The 16,553-nt window shown below is 39.9% G+C and overlaps 4 protein-coding genes across 4 annotated transcripts in view; 2 read left to right on the top strand and 2 right to left on the bottom strand.

Moving 5' to 3' along the window:
- LOC130691668 (coiled-coil domain-containing protein 28A-like) overlaps positions 1 to 16,553 on the top strand; it is a 60,303-nt gene that overhangs the window by 25,551 nt on the left and 18,199 nt on the right. The gene's annotated exons all lie outside the window — the stretch shown is intronic.
- Positions 146 to 3,490, top strand: LOC130691676 (cyclic AMP-dependent transcription factor ATF-1-like). The gene is made up of 9 exons (XM_057514666.2): positions 146 to 275; positions 386 to 594; positions 684 to 842; positions 937 to 1,054; positions 1,145 to 1,285; positions 1,437 to 1,604; positions 1,763 to 1,872; positions 1,948 to 2,006; positions 2,071 to 3,490. The coding sequence occupies exons 2-9, from the start codon at positions 409 to 411 to the stop codon at positions 2,294 to 2,296; spliced, it is 1,167 nt and encodes a 388-aa protein (XP_057370649.1). The 5' UTR covers positions 146 to 275; positions 386 to 408; the 3' UTR covers positions 2,297 to 3,490.
- On the bottom strand, positions 6,099 to 6,784 carry LOC130691680 (uncharacterized). Its single transcript, XM_059496971.1, has 4 exons — positions 6,604 to 6,784; positions 6,457 to 6,534; positions 6,308 to 6,397; positions 6,099 to 6,205 (listed from the first exon to the last, which is right to left on the bottom strand). The coding sequence occupies exons 1-4, from the start codon at positions 6,709 to 6,711 to the stop codon at positions 6,149 to 6,151; spliced, it is 333 nt and encodes a 110-aa protein (XP_059352954.1). The 5' UTR covers positions 6,712 to 6,784; the 3' UTR covers positions 6,099 to 6,148.
- On the bottom strand, positions 8,707 to 9,506 carry LOC130691673 (uncharacterized). The gene is made up of 3 exons (XM_057514662.2): positions 9,392 to 9,506; positions 8,897 to 9,134; positions 8,707 to 8,833 (listed from the first exon to the last, which is right to left on the bottom strand). Exons 1-3 carry the CDS (start codon positions 9,407 to 9,409, stop codon positions 8,721 to 8,723), a joined length of 369 nt encoding a protein of 122 aa, XP_057370645.1. The 5' UTR covers positions 9,410 to 9,506; the 3' UTR covers positions 8,707 to 8,720.

Below are 16,553 nucleotides of genomic sequence, written 5' to 3'. Positions count from 1 at the left end.
GGTCGGTCCGGGCGGTCGTGCGACAAGAGTTGTTAATACACACACACAATACAGCCAGTCAATTTTTACAGCGCCTTTCACCAGCATCAGTTGGCCAACGTTTACTTTGTTTCACCTTTTTTTTTTTATTATTACACCCTTTTTCGGTAGCCAAAAAAAAAAAAGATAGGATAGAAACTGTGGTTGAAATTACGTCTTGTGTTGACCGTATGCGTGGTGTTGAGTTGAAACAAGCCCGTCAAAGTGTTTTGAGCCGTCGGCAAAATGTATTCAAGGTGCGTCCCCCTATATTTTGACGGCCGGTTGTGTGATGATTGTATGGATATGGAATTTGCAACGTTGTTCATTTCATCTGGATATCGTATGTTTGTGTGTGTATTTGCAGATCAGGCCTTGAGTTGAGGGATCATGGACTTGGTGGACACCAATGACGGATCCGGCGAGAGTGATCCACATAACAGCGGTGCGGGAGAAAGTCCAGCTTTAAACGGAGGAAGAGGTAGCGGCGGAGGCAACGGCGGTGGTTCCAATCCCAGTCATTCCCAATCATCGTCCGCCATCAGTATTGTTCACGTTTCTGTGCCGCAAGCTCAAGTAAGTCGGCCTTATTTCTTGATTGCCCTTTATCGGGCTCGTGTTTGTTATTTCACACTGTTATCTCACTTGTATTTTTTTTTTCCAAGGTGCAATCGGTGATACAGCCGACATCCGTCATTCAGAGTACGCCTAGTCTACAAGCCAACTCCCTACCCAAAGGCAACATCATTTTAGTGAGCAAGCCAAATTCCGTCATACACACTACTGGCGGTGGTGGAGGCGGCGGAGCCATCCAGACATTACAAGTAGAACTATATATAAACTAGCGTCCTTTTTTTTTTTGTTATCTGATTGAGCTTCTTTTTTTGGCTCTCGACCCGATGTTTTGTTCACCGCCAGGTGATTGATAATAGCGGTCTACACGAAGACGAGAACACCAAAAAAAGGCGCGAAATCCTGGCGCGTCGGCCATCTTACAGGAAAATTCTCAACGAGCTAGGAGGTTGCGAGATTTCCGGCAAGTTTTTTTCTTTTTCGTACAATAGCGCCGTCACGGCTGCTTTCGACAACTCTTAACGCCTTATTTCTTTTCTTTTGTTTTTTGCAGAAGACAAAGGAGACTCGCCTGGCGGGATCGATTCGGATAGCAGCAGTTCTTCGCCCGCTCCCCCTTCCAGCCATAATCAAAGGGCCTCGTCGGTCGCTATCTCTGGCACGCACTATCAGACCACAGCTGGTTTAATCAAAGGTATTATTAGACCCCCAAATCTTGGCTCTCTTATCTTCTCATTTTTATTTATTTCTTCTTTCTCTCTTTTTTTTCTTTATTTTTCAAACAACCCATTGTTGGTACATTTTTTTTGTTTTCAAACAATCTTCAACTATGACATATTCTATAGTCCTACCTGGCGGAACCATCCAACTGGCTACAACAGCCGGCAATACAAGCCAGGGTTTGGGCGATGGTGGTGGTCAAACACTGCCTACCCTCACTATGACAAATACGCCGGGAGGAGGTGCTATTGTCCAGTACGCTCAGGGTCAGGACGGCCAATTTTTTGTGCCAGGTTGGTTGCGGAAAAAAACGTTGCCTATCCGTATTCCATCCTTTCCTTTCGTATTTGTCGTCCCGTCTGACCTCTTCCAACTTATTGCACCCTACTTTTTGTTAATTCAAAATGACCAGATAGATTTAACTTTGTACTATCATTGTCTCTTATTGTAGTTTGTGTTACTGGTGATCTTCAAGCGTACGCAATACGTCCCGTCACGACCACGGCCGGCCTTAATTCAACGGGTGTTGTCGTTGGAAGCGGCACCGGACAAAGCTTACAGGTTTTTTTTTTAGAAAAAGGCCTTTGTTTAGCCAGTTGAAAAAATATTGACTCAATCGTTATCGTTTGTCGTTAGAATTCCAAACTTTTGGCGGAAGAAGCCTCACGGAATCACGAACTACGTATGAAGGGAAAGTAAGTAACACGTTGAAAATGCGATGTTCAAAACGATTTCTCTAAACGGTTTTGTGTTTTGTAGTAGCGGAAATCACAGCGACGAGTGGGACCCGTCGGAGCCGACGCTGCAAAAGCGTGAACTTCGGCTGTTGAAGAATCGGGAAGCGGCTCGTGAATGCCGCCGGAAGAAGAAGGAATACATCAAATGTCTGGAGAATCGGGTAGCCGTACTCGAGAACCAGAACAAGGCCTTGATCGAGGAGCTCAAGTCGCTCAAGGAACTGTACTGCAGTCAGAAAACGGACTGAGATATGATGGAACGTGTGCATTAGAGAGCCACAGATGATTTGAAAACATCCAAGCGCGCTTTACCTTTAGATTTATTCCCCTTCCCCTCCATCTTAAATCTCTTTCCTTTATTCAAATTTGAGTCCTTTAAACCTTGTTCTCTATCCAACAATTCTTTTTTTTTTGCTTCTCATTTTCCTTCGTTTTTTTTGTGTTGTGTGACTGCTGGAACATGTTGGCCTGCCGCCAGTTTCAGACATTTAAAATCACTTGTAATTTATACTTTTTTTTTCTCCGCGCCGTTTTCAATTTTAGTTTGGTAACTCCACTGGCAAAAGCAAAAAGAAATCAACAAAGAGAGAAAACGCTCGTATAGTGGAAGCGAGTTGGTGAATCATCTTTTTTTTTTTCAACCCAGCTCTTTCTAATATTTGTACATCAATCAATCTATGTTGAACATTTTTTTTATATATATAAGATTGTTTTCCTCTCTTTAATTCATTATAGATACAGTAACAGGAAAACAAGGCGGGTTTATTTGGCTGTGGCGGTTCACGGTACACACAAGCTTAAATTTTTTTTCTGGCACTTTTGTCTACGTTTTTGTGGGTCCGAATCGATTATTGTCAAGTTGATGAATTAATGAAAATTGTACATACAGAAAACTATATCATTACTAGATTTTTGCCAAGGCGAGTTCAACAGAGAAAAGAGAGAAAAACGTCGATCTTAATTCACATGATTGGATGTCATGTCATCGTAGCCTGTGCTGTTTTTTGACGCCATTTTGTACGATTTTATCGTTAGATTATTTTTTTTTCTTCTTTATCTTCTCCAAACATTTTCCTCCTATCCAGAAGCCCATAATTTTTCTCGCCCTTCTCTTTCCTCTTCAGACTGCCTTACGAAAGACTGATAAAGAAGAATATTTAATCGCCATGTTTTTCACCAGCCATCTCAGTCTACCACCAATATTTCGACGACACGTAACTCGATCCTTTCATTCAGAGCCCTATGCTTGTTGATCCCGCGATTTTGTGCGTGTCCCTGTTTTTTTTTTTGTCACTGGCTCCCTCTTTTTCTTTTCCCTTGTTCCTCTGCAGCATGTAAAACGATTTCAACTGAATCTTTTGTAATTTTCCACCTGTGGTTTTTGTACACACAGTATGCCTTACATGGCATTACAATACACTTTTTGGTGTATAAAATAAGAACACTCAGTGAGTCAGAGCGTTCATTTTTGCATTGCGTAACAGGTATTACGTATATGGAGAAACAAAGGTTTCTTGACTCTTTATGTATTGACGCATAATGCTTGACCGTTTCCAACACAAGGCTTTTTTTTGAAACCACAATTGCTGAAGCTCAAATGACGTAGGTAATGATTCACATCTAAAGCATTTCCTGTTCAAGCGTTCAACCAGAAGACATGGTACCTGTGATTGATTTACTCACGCGGGAGTTTCGACATAGCCTTAGAGTGAAAAATTATTACACGTTGAATTTGCTCTGGCCGTACAGTCCAACCGGAAATAAATTCATATTGCCATTAAATTTGTCAATCCGAATAATCGAAATATTTAGTACGTTTAGTAATTGTCCCTTGAAAGGGGAATGATGGCAATTTCGTGCGGTTTCTGCGGACAAAGAAATAAATCAAACCGTAGTGCTGAGAACACTGAGAACTTTGTCGCTCTTAAAATAATATTACAAAATTTAAGCGGTTTTCCCGCATTTGTATCACCAATTTATTTAAGCCTGAAGTGATCATTAAGAAACCCCACAAAAGAAAAAAAATGTATTGGTGGTTCTATTACACGGATTATCGCTTTGAGCGTATGTGCAAATATCGCTGGGTAAAACCAGCTCTCACTGTTAATTTAAAGCGTTCTTGATACGACAATGGCCCTTAATTTGTACGTACATTTTATTTCAGAAAAAAATCCTCTAAATGTTTTATTATTCAAAATAGTGGGCAAATGTTTCACCCCCTACTACCAAAAGGATAACAATGGATATCCGTCTAATTTATATGTTGAAATTTATGTGTTTTCAAATCGCGAAAATGTTTCAGCAACATTGAACGCCAATATATTTCATTCTGAACGTATTAGAAGACTAAAACCCACGACATCCTTCATTGCCTACTGGTCTTATTGTACATAAATCTACATGACAACCTATTATTACGAATGCCCTACTTCTCTTTCTGATCGTGATGGCTAAGAATGACGCACCCACTCACGATGGTAGCTCACGCCCGGATTACGACGACGGCCAATGCGCCATTTGCCTGGGCCCGCATGTGAACAAATCACACTTGAATTGTGGCCATGTCTTTTGTTTTCACTGCATCGTCGAATGGTGTACGATCAAATTACAATGTCCTACGTGCAAGCAATTATTCACGATGTTCTCGCACAAAGTTGGATCTTCTGATGACCTACAAACGTACACCCCTAGTCCTCCGTTGAACCCAAACATCGTCCGGCCACCGACTAATTACGTGCAACTATTTGCTTTAATGTTAGGCGATCGTGAATTTCGACGTCGATTGAACAATCCGCAAGTCATCCGTCAAGTTGAGGATTTTCGGCGAGTGCTGAGCGATCCCGAAGTTATCCAAGCGCTGGACGACCCTGCGTTTAGATCCGCTTTGAACAATTCAGAATTTGGGGCTACGTTTGAAGACCGTGAAGTTCAACGTATTATGAACGATCCCGAATTTCGCCGTTCGTTGGACGAGATGCTTGCAGAGATATTGGACGATGATGAATTTCTGTTCACGCTGAGTTATCCTGAATTACGCAGGTCGTTCTTCGCTAGCTGGGCACATGAACTCAACATTTCCAGTTCTGAAACTGATGACTCTACACTAATTCCCTCCCATACTTCCAATACGACTCAAAGTCGTGAGTAATTGGTATCTTTGATAGCGTTGCTTTGTCGTGTTGACCTTATGAATCCCATCCGCACATTGTAGCACAAACTAACTGAATAAAATTCGAAAATTAAACAGATCAGAAATTGTTTTTAATGTCAATTGTATGGGTAACAGGATGTAGTTGAACAAAACAGAGTTGGAGAAATTGTATACAAGTGTTCACGAGACAAAGTCTGCGCAATTCGGGGACATGGAACCAGCGTGTTTTATTGCCTGTTCCATAAATCAGATGGATTTTGACGATGCCACTAAAAACATTCATCAAACTACAAGCCAACTTTGAATAATTTATATCTTTTCATCGAGACTGCCAACGTTAGAAGCAGCAAAGTTTTATCTTTTCAAATGATTATTCATAAACTTTACAAGGCTGACGTGATCAATTTCAGTACTGATGGTGATTTTAAAGAATAAAAGCAGTTTCATACAATTTCATTCTGTATCTTTCATTATCGATGACTTCTTTTTCTTTGTATGACAAAATAGTTTCGCCAAGGATTTTTACTTGAGCCGCTCATTTTTAACGTTGTGCATCCAGCCAGTATCGCATAGACCGAATTGCGTAATATTTCAAAAGCCAGTTGGTCACTCCGCTATTCGATTCTCATCCGTCTCTCTTGTATAACTGAGTGTTATTTATTATTTGTTCTTGTCGGAACTATCTTTTTGTACTGAGATTACCATGCCCTTGGCCATTGCGAGGCTCCTTAAATATTTCTAGGAGAGACTGTTTTAAACAGATGTGATAAGCAAACATATAAATTATAGAGACTACCACCTTCTGTGTATTACGTCTTCAAAGGACAACGTGACAACATGAAAAACATTGAAACAATCTACTTTCTTTGCTTATCAAACGTCATTGCAGTAAATAACTAAAGAAAATGACATCAGTTAAAGGGAAACATTCACGGATGTCCTGTCACGTTCAAGGGCCTTTGAACTGGTACAATATCACCGAGTATGTAATTGTCGTTCCAACTAACTGGGGGGTTGAGAAAAGCCAAAATGCATAATAATGAATATAGACGTAGTGGAGCATGTATAATCACTCAAAATGAAAATCAGTGCACGTGTTTCGCCTTACATGTGGTAACAATTGACGACTGAGATGGAACAGACCGTAAACGTCAAATGTCGGCACCGTTTGTAATATCTGCCCGCCGAACATGACGTGCTGCACCCCAATTTTCTACGTCAATCATAACTTAATAGCAATTTAAACTTCACTTATACCTGCTGTTGGTGAAGCAGAGAATATCCTGTCACGTGATCACCCCTGATGTTTGCCAAAGTTTTCAGACAAGCCAATGCCTTTATTAGTGAAAGAATTAAATTTTAGAACACCAGTTCATTCATTTAAATGTAATAATTCAGGGGTACCTCAAACTGAACGCGATCGCAGATGTAACCGAGCAGACCGAGACGCGCAACACTTTCGATTTGATAAAGAGTAATCTTGGTAGAGAAATAGGGTTTCGTCATCAACATAAACGAAGTATTAACAATCGCAATAAAAGCGAAAACAACGTGAATGAAAGATAACTTCTGAAAACTGCCATTTAATTGATCGACAGTCTGGCAGACAAGTCCGTGATGTGTCCGAATTCCGTCCAGTTCTCCGCTGTTTTTGCTTTGACGTTCTAAATAACAGGTCAGCTTCGAATTGACGTGCTGGAAATGAACAGCTAAGGCCATGGCAAAAACGAAGAAGAGACAATAGCTCATCATTGGGTATGCGTGTCCGATATCGGAAAACAACCAAGAGTAATAGGTGTACCAATTTGCAAACCTTTCACGATCATAAACCGTTAACGATAACTGCATTGTAACCTGTCAATGTTTGTGAATTGTATAATTGCATTAAGTTTATAAAAACAATCAATTAGCAAAATGTTACAAAAGAGACGACGAAAGCTACGGCCATCCACGACGAATGGCGTAATTTGTGGTTGTATTGCGTGCCCAGCACACGTTCCAGCCGCTGGATAGAGTTATGAACTTCGTACAAACTACCAAATGTCATCAAGTACATGGCTGCGTGAGAGCCAATGATATCAAACGCAGAATTAAAACAATCAATGAAATCATTAACGGTGGAGAGCGTTATCCTCGGCCAATAATTCATGAATTTAGCGGTGGAGTAACTGTTCCAGCTAATGTTGAATAAGAGGCAAAGGGCAGCGTAGACGCGCAAGAAATAAAAGCTCATTTTGCTCAATTCATCACCGAGTTGAAAATGCAAACCGAAAAATTGCATCAACTTGAGCAGCGGCTGAATTTCGTTAAAAAGAGACCCCATTTTGCACACCTAGACTAACAACACGAAGCGTTCACGACCAACTGGTTTGTCACGACACAAAGAAGCGCATTTCCGGGCCATTAGTTGTTATTAATTATTTGTTGATTGATTAAGCTGAAAGTCTAGCGTCAATTTGAAAAGACATGTCCTCCATCCTTTTAGCTGAATTTCGTTTGACAGCGTGATTAGCCTCGTGAGCGATAGATGACACTAGCGTGATCCCGTTTTTTCACGCGAGCCATGCCCTTTTTATTGCTGATGATTTATAGATGTCTATCCTTTCAAAAGAGATGACGCAAAAAAAAGATCAATAAAATAACATTTCATTGCCACATCATCTTGAATGATGATCGGTCCGTTTCAAATGTGTCCCACATGTAGAATAGTCCCCGATCTGATAATCCCAACCCTTAGTACCGCACGCGTGTATAAAGTACGCTCCTAAAGATATGCGATCAAAACGCAATAAAAGAACAGAAACCCTCAATTTTTTTTCTCTCTCTCTTTCTAAAAATGCATATATAAGAAAGATCTATTTCCCTAATGGAACTGTGGCCTCCAGGGAGATCACGGCCGAATATTACAGCAATAGTTTTTGGGTTGATGTTCTATATAGCGCCATCATCGTTTGGCCTCTCAACTATTCCTCGTTTTCCACCATTACGGTAGGTGCATTATATGTACCTTTCGGGGGTGTATACGTAAAAAAAGAAAGAAAAAGGGGGAAATGATCAATACCCTAGCTATATACGCTCATGTGGTGGGGTATGGCTTTGATGGTATATGTACATAGAGTATGTGTACATGAAAAAGAAGTCGACGGAACAGCAGACACTCACGGATATTGCATGGCACGTTCTATGTTTACGCTCGACTTGTCAACTTGAACTCTTTTACAGCCGGAAATGTAAGAACGAAAAAAAAAAGCTATCCCCCCTTTTTTTCTTTTCCATTCAAAAGTGAACGAATGTTCAAACAATTACGTGAAAAAAAAAATGTTGCAGAGTTGAGGAAGGTTTTGGAAAAAATTTTGCATTTTATTCTTGGCTTGAGTTTACGTGTAAATACTCAAAGGATAGTGAAGGAAAACATTTTAAAGTTAAAAAAAAAAAGTCGTTGTCATGACAGTATCAAAAATGCTTCCGGTGTTGTTATGTAAAAACAATCCGATCGTAAAAGAAATGATCCGTATATGTCGTCAAAGATGTAGGGATGTTATCTGGAGTTCCATTGAGCAAATTTCTCGCCTAAGGTAAAGTTGGTGAGCTTCGAGCCGATTGCAATCTGCTTTTAGCGATTGACAAGTTGCTTCTAAAACATATCGAATTAACATTTAAATATTAAAGAAAGCCATTTTTGTTCTTTTAAACTCACCGACATCATTGACGAATGATTTTTTCGTTATGCGATAATTCCATTCATGTCCAGCACTCACGTTCAACACGCTCGCTTTAGCCGCATACTGCAAATCGCGCAACCGTAACGTGTCCCGCCCTAGTTGTCTCGTTACGCTGTCCAATTCGGCTTGCAGTCGGGACTTGTCCCGCACAAGTTGATCACGTTGGCGCATCTTGTACGCCACTTGGTACCCATCATCGCTAAACGCTTTTGTCTTTTTTACACAACAAAATGTATAATACATAGTATATAACCACACAGACATATAATGACAAAAGTTTACGTAATGTATACGTAACACATATAGAGAGGGGAATTACGACCATATGCAATTCAATGTCTGAAACAATAGCTATACCGCCCCTATTATTTATACATGACGTCTGCTCCACTCGCAGCAAGTTTGCACATGATATCGAACAATAGCGTATATAATATCTAGGCTGAATTGTGAATATTTGATATGCATACCTGGTTGTACGAATCCATTGATCTAATTTACATGCAATTATTGCGTGCGCTGCTGGCTGCTCTATCGATTCTGAACAACTGATTTCAAAGCCTTTTGCTTTCGAAAGAGATGTTGAAAATAAACAGCGGAAGCCGTTTTAAAAGCAAACCGCGCTAAATGAAATTTGAACGAAACCTCCGCCTATTTCCACGCGCCATTGTTTGTCGTGGGTAGATTACGGTCTTTTTCTCTCTTTGCAATTACGGTCCTCTGACGCGATTGGTGTAACACAAGTGCAACGATTCAACTTACAGAAAACCACAACGAGCAATAAGATCCTCATTTCGTTCGCTGCTATGGTGTGTTTGTTCTAGATCTCCAATTTCTCGTTTTTAAACCTTTAAAAAAAGGGAGGGGGGAATCGTCTTGGAAGAGTATCAATTATAAAAATATTATTGTTGCGCTGGTATCACGTCTTGTATCGCTGGGGGTTCGGGTTACCCGACGCTCCACGTGTATATACACACGAAAAATGATTTTTCTTTAAAGACATATATCAATGAAGCGTCTTTCTTTTCGCTTCAATTAATTGGATTGCTATATGTGTACCCTTAAGCCCTTTCATGAACATTTCGGTTGCTTTCCACATCGCCATTCATGAGTAAATATCAATCTTAATATCAACGGGGAATAGACTTTCTTTTTTATGACTATTTTTCCTTTTCAGCGCATTTAATATATTCGTGTATGCTTGAATGCAAAGGACATGGGCCACTTTGATGTTTCCTTGAAGCTAGTCTTAAAATTCAAAATGTCCAAGTTTGGCATATAGGACTCGTTAATGAAGAAGCGCTCATTAAAGATGTGTGCTCCGGTCGCAGGAGACGTGTCAAGAGTCGATACAAAGGGTATGGCTGGAAGCATTGCGTGAATTATCGGGCCACTTGGACGTTTAATGGTCACCACAGCGAGTCTGTCATGGGCATACCTTTTATTTCTTTTAAATATTTTGTATATATGTATTGATCGAGTGTCTTCTTGACAAATCCATGCAAATACATAGACATCCGTTTCACAATGTCTCACGCCGTTCTCTTTTGATGACTTTTCAATGAGGCTTTTGTTGTCTGTCACTTGATTTTTTGTCACAGCATCGTTCATAAACAAATAATGGAGCATTAAAGAACATTTTTTTAAAAAAAGGATTGGAATAGCTTTTCGAAAAATCCTTGTTCCTCAACATACAAAGCCTGTCTCTTTTAATTCCCTCCCCGAAAAATAAAAACTTTCTTTTTTTTTCTTTCTTCCTGGAACTATACAGTTCGTGTTCAGCAGCAGCACTCACGTGGGAATTCCTATCCTCTGAGAAAAGCTCCTTCATATATTTTCCCTGCGACTGATTGTCCTAGCCCTCACACGCGTAGGATCACGAACGATGTGCTCTGTATAGTACGCGCGCTGCTATATAGTTGTACGTTGGTAATTGAAATTCCTGGCAATCTTCGTGTGCTGCCTCTCTCTCTGTACAGCAAAAGGTTTCAGAGAAGAGAGGGGGGATATAATGTGCTCGGATCGCTCGTTCTCCCGTTTTTTCTCTTCAGTCGGAATCGTTCTTCCAATTCTCTCCCTTCCTAATATCATTCTACCATACTGTGTTACTTCTCCGTCTCTGCGTCTTCCACGTAGACACACGCGAGAGCGATATAAACTTCATATATTAGTCTCCAGAGGGGTTATAACTGTACTGGTATGGATGATATAGCTTTAGAGTTGTGTGGATGTTAGCAAAAAAAAAAGGACGAAAACAGCTGGAACATCGAAAAAAGAATATTTGTTCTATAGTCTTGTATGTCCTAACGTATATTTTGTATTCAACACTTATAAATATTTAAAAAAGGGCATTTCTTACATGTTTTAGTCAACCCCTCCTAGTTTAGTGAATGACATCATCACTGGCGGCTCAATCATCGACGAGTCACGTGGACGTCAATAACAGAACCTTTAGCGAGAATGTGTTATGATATGTCACCATCATCTCTCCCCCCACCCTCACCATATAAAATGTAGTCATGATTGCGATGATAAAAAAGAATGACAAAAGAAAGAAAGTTTCAATCAATACGTAATAATATAGTACCAACTCGTGACCGCTACACTATAACGAAAAAAACCCTTTATATCCCATCTGGCTATTGTTCACACGTAAACTTTTATCCTGACCATTCAATGGTCATCCTTTTAAAAATACACAGATGAAAAAAGGGATTCTTTATAGGGATGTTTGGTGAAAGACGATAAGGCGCGTGTGTACATTTGAGATGGGAAGATAAATGAATCGATATGGAGAAGCCATAGGCGATTCCGCACAGATATACACGTTATAGATCGTCAATATCACTCTACTTCCATGTCTGTATTGAGGGGAATGAAAAAATAAATAAAATAGAGCTCGAGTTGAAGAGAGGGGAGAACAAGAAAGGGGTGCTAGAGAAGGCCGATGTTGCAGACATATTTTTCCTAGATGGCTCTTTGATGTACTCTGTATGTTATCTTTGGAACTTGGTCCATTCTTTCTCTCCTTTTCCTTTCTACTTCTTTCATCCTAGATTTTTTTTTCTCATCGTTGTTGTCTCTCTCTCTTTTGTTCTTATAGTATGGAACTTTCACAGATCAGCAGAATCTTCATCATCGCAGAAGCTCTCACGTATAAAGACACTAACAGTCATTAGCTGACAAAAAGTCCCGAAACATACAAAAAAATTGGAAATGTATTGAGGCGTGCGCACGGTCTGCATAGTTTTTAATGAGTGACGTCATTATCTGAAGAGCACACTTCAACAACAACGAAAAACCCAAAAAAATACAGCGAGAATTAAAAAGACGACCCCTGTCAACGTGTTTTTGGCTTTTTATTTGTCTACTTTGGTTGTACAGATTTTTTGAAATTTCAGCGTTGGCGGCAGAGCGAATAGCGTAAAGTTCTTCAAGAGTCTAGCGGTAAGTTTCCCTCTTCTGTGCCTATACCTACCAAAAACTTTAATAATTCAGTCGTTGGCTGTTTCCGCTAGTTCCTCCATCTTGTTTCATATTGATAGAAGGAAAACAAAAAATAGACAGCAAACGGAAGTGAAAACTTGATGATGATGGTTCGAAACCCACGCCATTTGTCGCCTCACGCCTCGATGCGTCTCACAAATATAAAAGACACACATGGTCGATAGCCGAATTTTTTCGATGTTTCCACGCAATCCGCAAGTCTTGTGCATTTATACAACACGTGATTATTTCTCACACATGCCGGAGCAGCTGTTCTACTAACGTTGATTTAACGCCTCCAGTTTCAACCCGCGTCTAACGCGAAACATCTTCGATGTAATGACACAGACTTGGCTTGCAAACCATTTCATCATATTTGGTAAGCTGAAAATAAAAGAGCCTCGCTCTGTACATACGTTAATGGCACACATAAAGATTGGAGCTGCGGTACTTTTGTATTCAAGTCGGGTCCGATCTTGATGTCGTGAAGGGGAAATCGTCGTGCCGAGCGTCGACAAACAGCCGTGTGGGTGAGTCAGAAAGAGATTTGCCGGCGACAAAATGTTTGATGGATGTCGCGTCTCTCCCCCCAAATTGTTCGATGGCTATAGAATGGCTAACATGACCGAAGAAAAAATCTGAATCGGCGTCTATTTTACGTCAAAAGATAGTGTGGTCATATATCTCGTATTGATGTTTAAGTCACATACCCTCAGATACATTTTTATATCAATAAAACAATAACAGTTTTCTCGAACGAAATCAGGGAAAGTATAAGGCGGAGAAGGAACTTTGTTTTTTTATTTTAAACATTATAACTATAGATAACCGGTGAATAAAGGGACGAAAACAACTCGTGAACGCAGAGAGGGGAGGCAAAAGAAAAAGTTGGTAGTAATCAGTTGATGGACTAGTCTTTATTCTGTGTAGTCATTGGCGGATGTGCGCACGTATCCAACTCAATAGATGTTCCGCTATAGCCTTGCAAGAGTGGGTAACAAAAAAAAAATCAATACAAAATTGAAAAGTTTAAAAATAGTTCGTACAGCACAGGATTTTCTCTATGTATAAACCGGTACGTGCTCAGCTAAAGAGGGAATACATTGTTTAATTATCCATTCATAAAATTGAGAATACAAAGTTGCGTTTAATCTCAACTTTGGGGTCCCTTGTATACACCAGCAAAAACAAGCAAGAATATTAATCAAATATTAGCTTTGATCCGCAATGAATAAACGTGTATTGCTTGTACACAACAAAAGCTTCGCTAATTTATACAAACTTTGTTCCATCTCATTCAATGATATGTTCATCCAAACGTCTATTTAAAACAAAAACGAACGTATGCAGACGATTCTCCAAATACAATCAGATGAAGACCTTTCCTTTTCATTCGCAGTTTCAGTGAATAGTATAGTAGAGCACTCTCCTTGTGTATTACTAGACATCTATTATTCAAAAAAGAGGTCTCTTTCATTTTCTTATCCGGACTAACACGTACTCACCAAAAAAGGGACGGATGAAGTGTGGAAGTTCCGGCTTGTTGTCTTTCCCAAGTCGATGCTGCTGATGTTCGCTTAATTTATATCAACGTTATATATACTTTAGAAAAAAAAAAAGAATGGTGTCTACATCCCTCGGACGAGATTTATATATGTCTAGATAAAAAGAAAAACGGTCGTGGATTCTCTGTGTCAACACATCCACCAAGCAATGGAGGGAGCGTTACATCCAGAAAAATACATCCGAGATTGATATTCTTCTCTGTCCGTATCCAATTTCGCTTTCTCTCTCTCTCTCTCTCTCTCTTTCGCTCTGTGATATGTGTATACAACGACATTCTTCACATCTGCACAGTTCGGTATGCGACGAGGGTGATGCTATACATTTTTCACAAGCGATATAGAAGAAGCGCTAGCTTCTCTTTCGATTGAGAGACACACAAAAAAATGTCATAAAAACGAATACATCGGGGTTTCCCGAATAGATCAAAGCGCCAATCCAAGCATTTACATTTCAGAGTTTTATGCGATACACGCGTCCCTCTTCAAGAAGGTAGGAGGGAAAGAGCAAAAAAAAAAAAAATGTAACAATAAAAACAAAGCGTAAAAAAAGCAGGATGGTATTATAGCTCAGTTGTGTACAAACCCCTCCTAAAAAAAATTCTTGAATGGTTTTCTAATTATATAGACGGTCGATTTTTTATTTGTTCCGTGATGCTTTCATTCGTTGTGCTGCGTTAATATACGTGTACTTCTTTCTTACTGCTGCGGATACTGTTAATCAAGTTTTCCCTCCTCCGTTCGTCTTATAATTGCGAAGCTGCCTTTTTCTTTTGTGCTGCCCTCGACCTTTCTTGGTTCCGTGATAGTTTCAAAAGGCCCGCCCATAGTCAAATTTATTTTTAGGGGAAGACTGGAGCATTAAAGAATAGAGGCTTCTTTTTATATTGTCTGTTAAACACAATCAGCGATGAAACTGTGAAATTAACAAGCCCATTTTTCAATCGTCGCTAGAATTTTCCTTGAAATCGAATCAATAACGTCCGCTTCGTTGCTTTAAATCAGGAGATTTGAAGTCTCGGCCAATTCTTTTCTGAAACCGCTTCACTGGATGTCTAATATCGTGTACAGGTTCCACATCATCGACTTTACAAATGCAATAATTATAATGGTGAAGCAAGGGGGGGGGGGAGAAGAAGGGGACGCAGAAATGAACTCGTCTACACAAAGCGTCTTCGTGATATCGGGACAGCCAATTGGTTCATTTAAAAAGAACGCGCACGACTTGGCAAAAAAAAAGGACTGAACTCTTCGATACATGATGATCCTCCACTGATTGGGCGCCAAAGGCTTAAAAACTTGAAAGACTCATCTCTCTCTATCTATGTACTTTTCTTTTCTTCTCGTTCCTTCTGTTTCTACTGGAGAATGTGGGAAAAAAGATAGAGAAAAGGAAGCGGCTAATTGGATGGGCATGCGAGACAAAGGCTTTGAAACTTTGTTTTCAAAAGCTGATGCAAGACTTTCAATCCCTTTCGTCCAAATATATTGCGCAGTAACATCGACAATGTGTTTTTCGAGCTCTCCTAAAATACAAAGGCAGCTTTTGTGCTCCCTGTTGTACCTCGCGAAAAAAAAATCAAACTTGATGAACTGCGCAGAGGTTCTTCTTCGTAATAAGGCAACAGTTAAGTATCATCAGCGTAACGGTAAAAAAGCCAAAGCAAAAGTTTAAATGTCGGCATATCTACTTTGAACTAAAAATCCCTTTTTGAATTCCCAAATCATTTTCCTGCCCCATCTTTTCGAAACTCCACTTGCGAGCAAAGATATACAGCGTTATATTCTGCGAAAACTGGAAGACGTTGGCTGTCGCATCTGTTATTTGCAAGGTCGTTATTATTTTTTTGTTTCTCCTTTTAAACTTTTATGCAAAACTCGAGATGATTTCGCATTCTGTCATACCTTTTTTGCCCCCCCCCGTGTTATTAAAACGTTCCCAAATTTCTTAGGGAAAGCAAATGCGTTGAGTCGTTTTTTGCCTTCACTGCCAGAAGTTCTTACACACGTTACAACGTTTTCCCCTCTTGTGATGTGTCGGACTTGTAATAACTACGCTGTTTAGTTATACGGGCGTCGTCTGTCGGCGACAGTTTCGTTATTATAAAGAAGCGGAAAACGTATACTTTTTAAAGAGAGAATAATAAGAACCGAACAGTGCATCGCATACTGGGGGGAGTAAACGTAAGCCTGTAAAAACGCTAAGGGTATAGAACGCGCACAAAGATATAGCATTTATATATTGAACCAAGTGCTACATAAGGAAGTGAAGATTGTCATTATCTTTCTGCGGGGGAAAGAAAAAAACGTAGATAATATAGTTATACATTGTGAAGGTGTATCGCTAATATGGATGTAGTCAGGGCTACGTCAATCATCTACACGTCAAAGATATAGCTTTCTATCGACACTATTCATTCGCGCTCGGCCATAGATGGGGCGTCGCCCTTGTCTGTGTCTCGTTGACGACGATTGTTACTCTTATCCTTTTAGTTCTCTCCGTATTTTTTTCCTTCCCCTAGTTTTGAGATGTTACCTCAAAAAGAAAAAAAAGGGGGATTAACTAGAAAGATGATTAACACTA

Source organism: Daphnia carinata, chromosome 1, assembly GCF_022539665.2.
Source record: "Daphnia carinata strain CSIRO-1 chromosome 1, CSIRO_AGI_Dcar_HiC_V3, whole genome shotgun sequence".
Lineage (NCBI taxonomy): Eukaryota > Metazoa > Arthropoda > Branchiopoda > Diplostraca > Daphniidae > Daphnia > Daphnia carinata.
The sequence above is the reverse complement of the archived record's forward strand: the minus strand, read 5'-3'. Positions and strand labels throughout refer to the sequence as shown.

Coding starts and splice junctions, on each gene's coding strand:
- LOC130691676 (XM_057514666.2), top strand. CDS start 409: ATGGACTTGGTGGACACCAATGACGGATCCGGCGAGAGTGATCCACAT. Junction 1,605..1,762: donor CGGCCAATTTTTTGTGCCAG/GTTGGTTGCGGA, acceptor CTCTTATTGTAG/TTTGTGTTACTGGTGATCTT. Junction 1,873..1,947: donor GCACCGGACAAAGCTTACAG/GTTTTTTTTTTA, acceptor GTTTGTCGTTAG/AATTCCAAACTTTTGGCGGA.
- LOC130691680 (XM_059496971.1), bottom strand. CDS start 6,711: ATGTTGATGACGAAACCCTATTTCTCTACCAAGATTACTCTTTATCAA. Junction 6,535..6,603: donor GCGATCGCGTTCAGTTTGAG/GTACCCCTGAAT, acceptor TCACTAATAAAG/GCATTGGCTTGTCTGAAAAC. Junction 6,206..6,307: donor GTCGTCAATTGTTACCACAT/GTAAGGCGAAAC, acceptor TCAACCCCCCAG/TTAGTTGGAACGACAATTAC.
- LOC130691673 (XM_057514662.2), bottom strand. Junction 8,834..8,896: donor ATCATTCGTCAATGATGTCG/GTGAGTTTAAAA, acceptor GATATGTTTTAG/AAGCAACTTGTCAATCGCTA.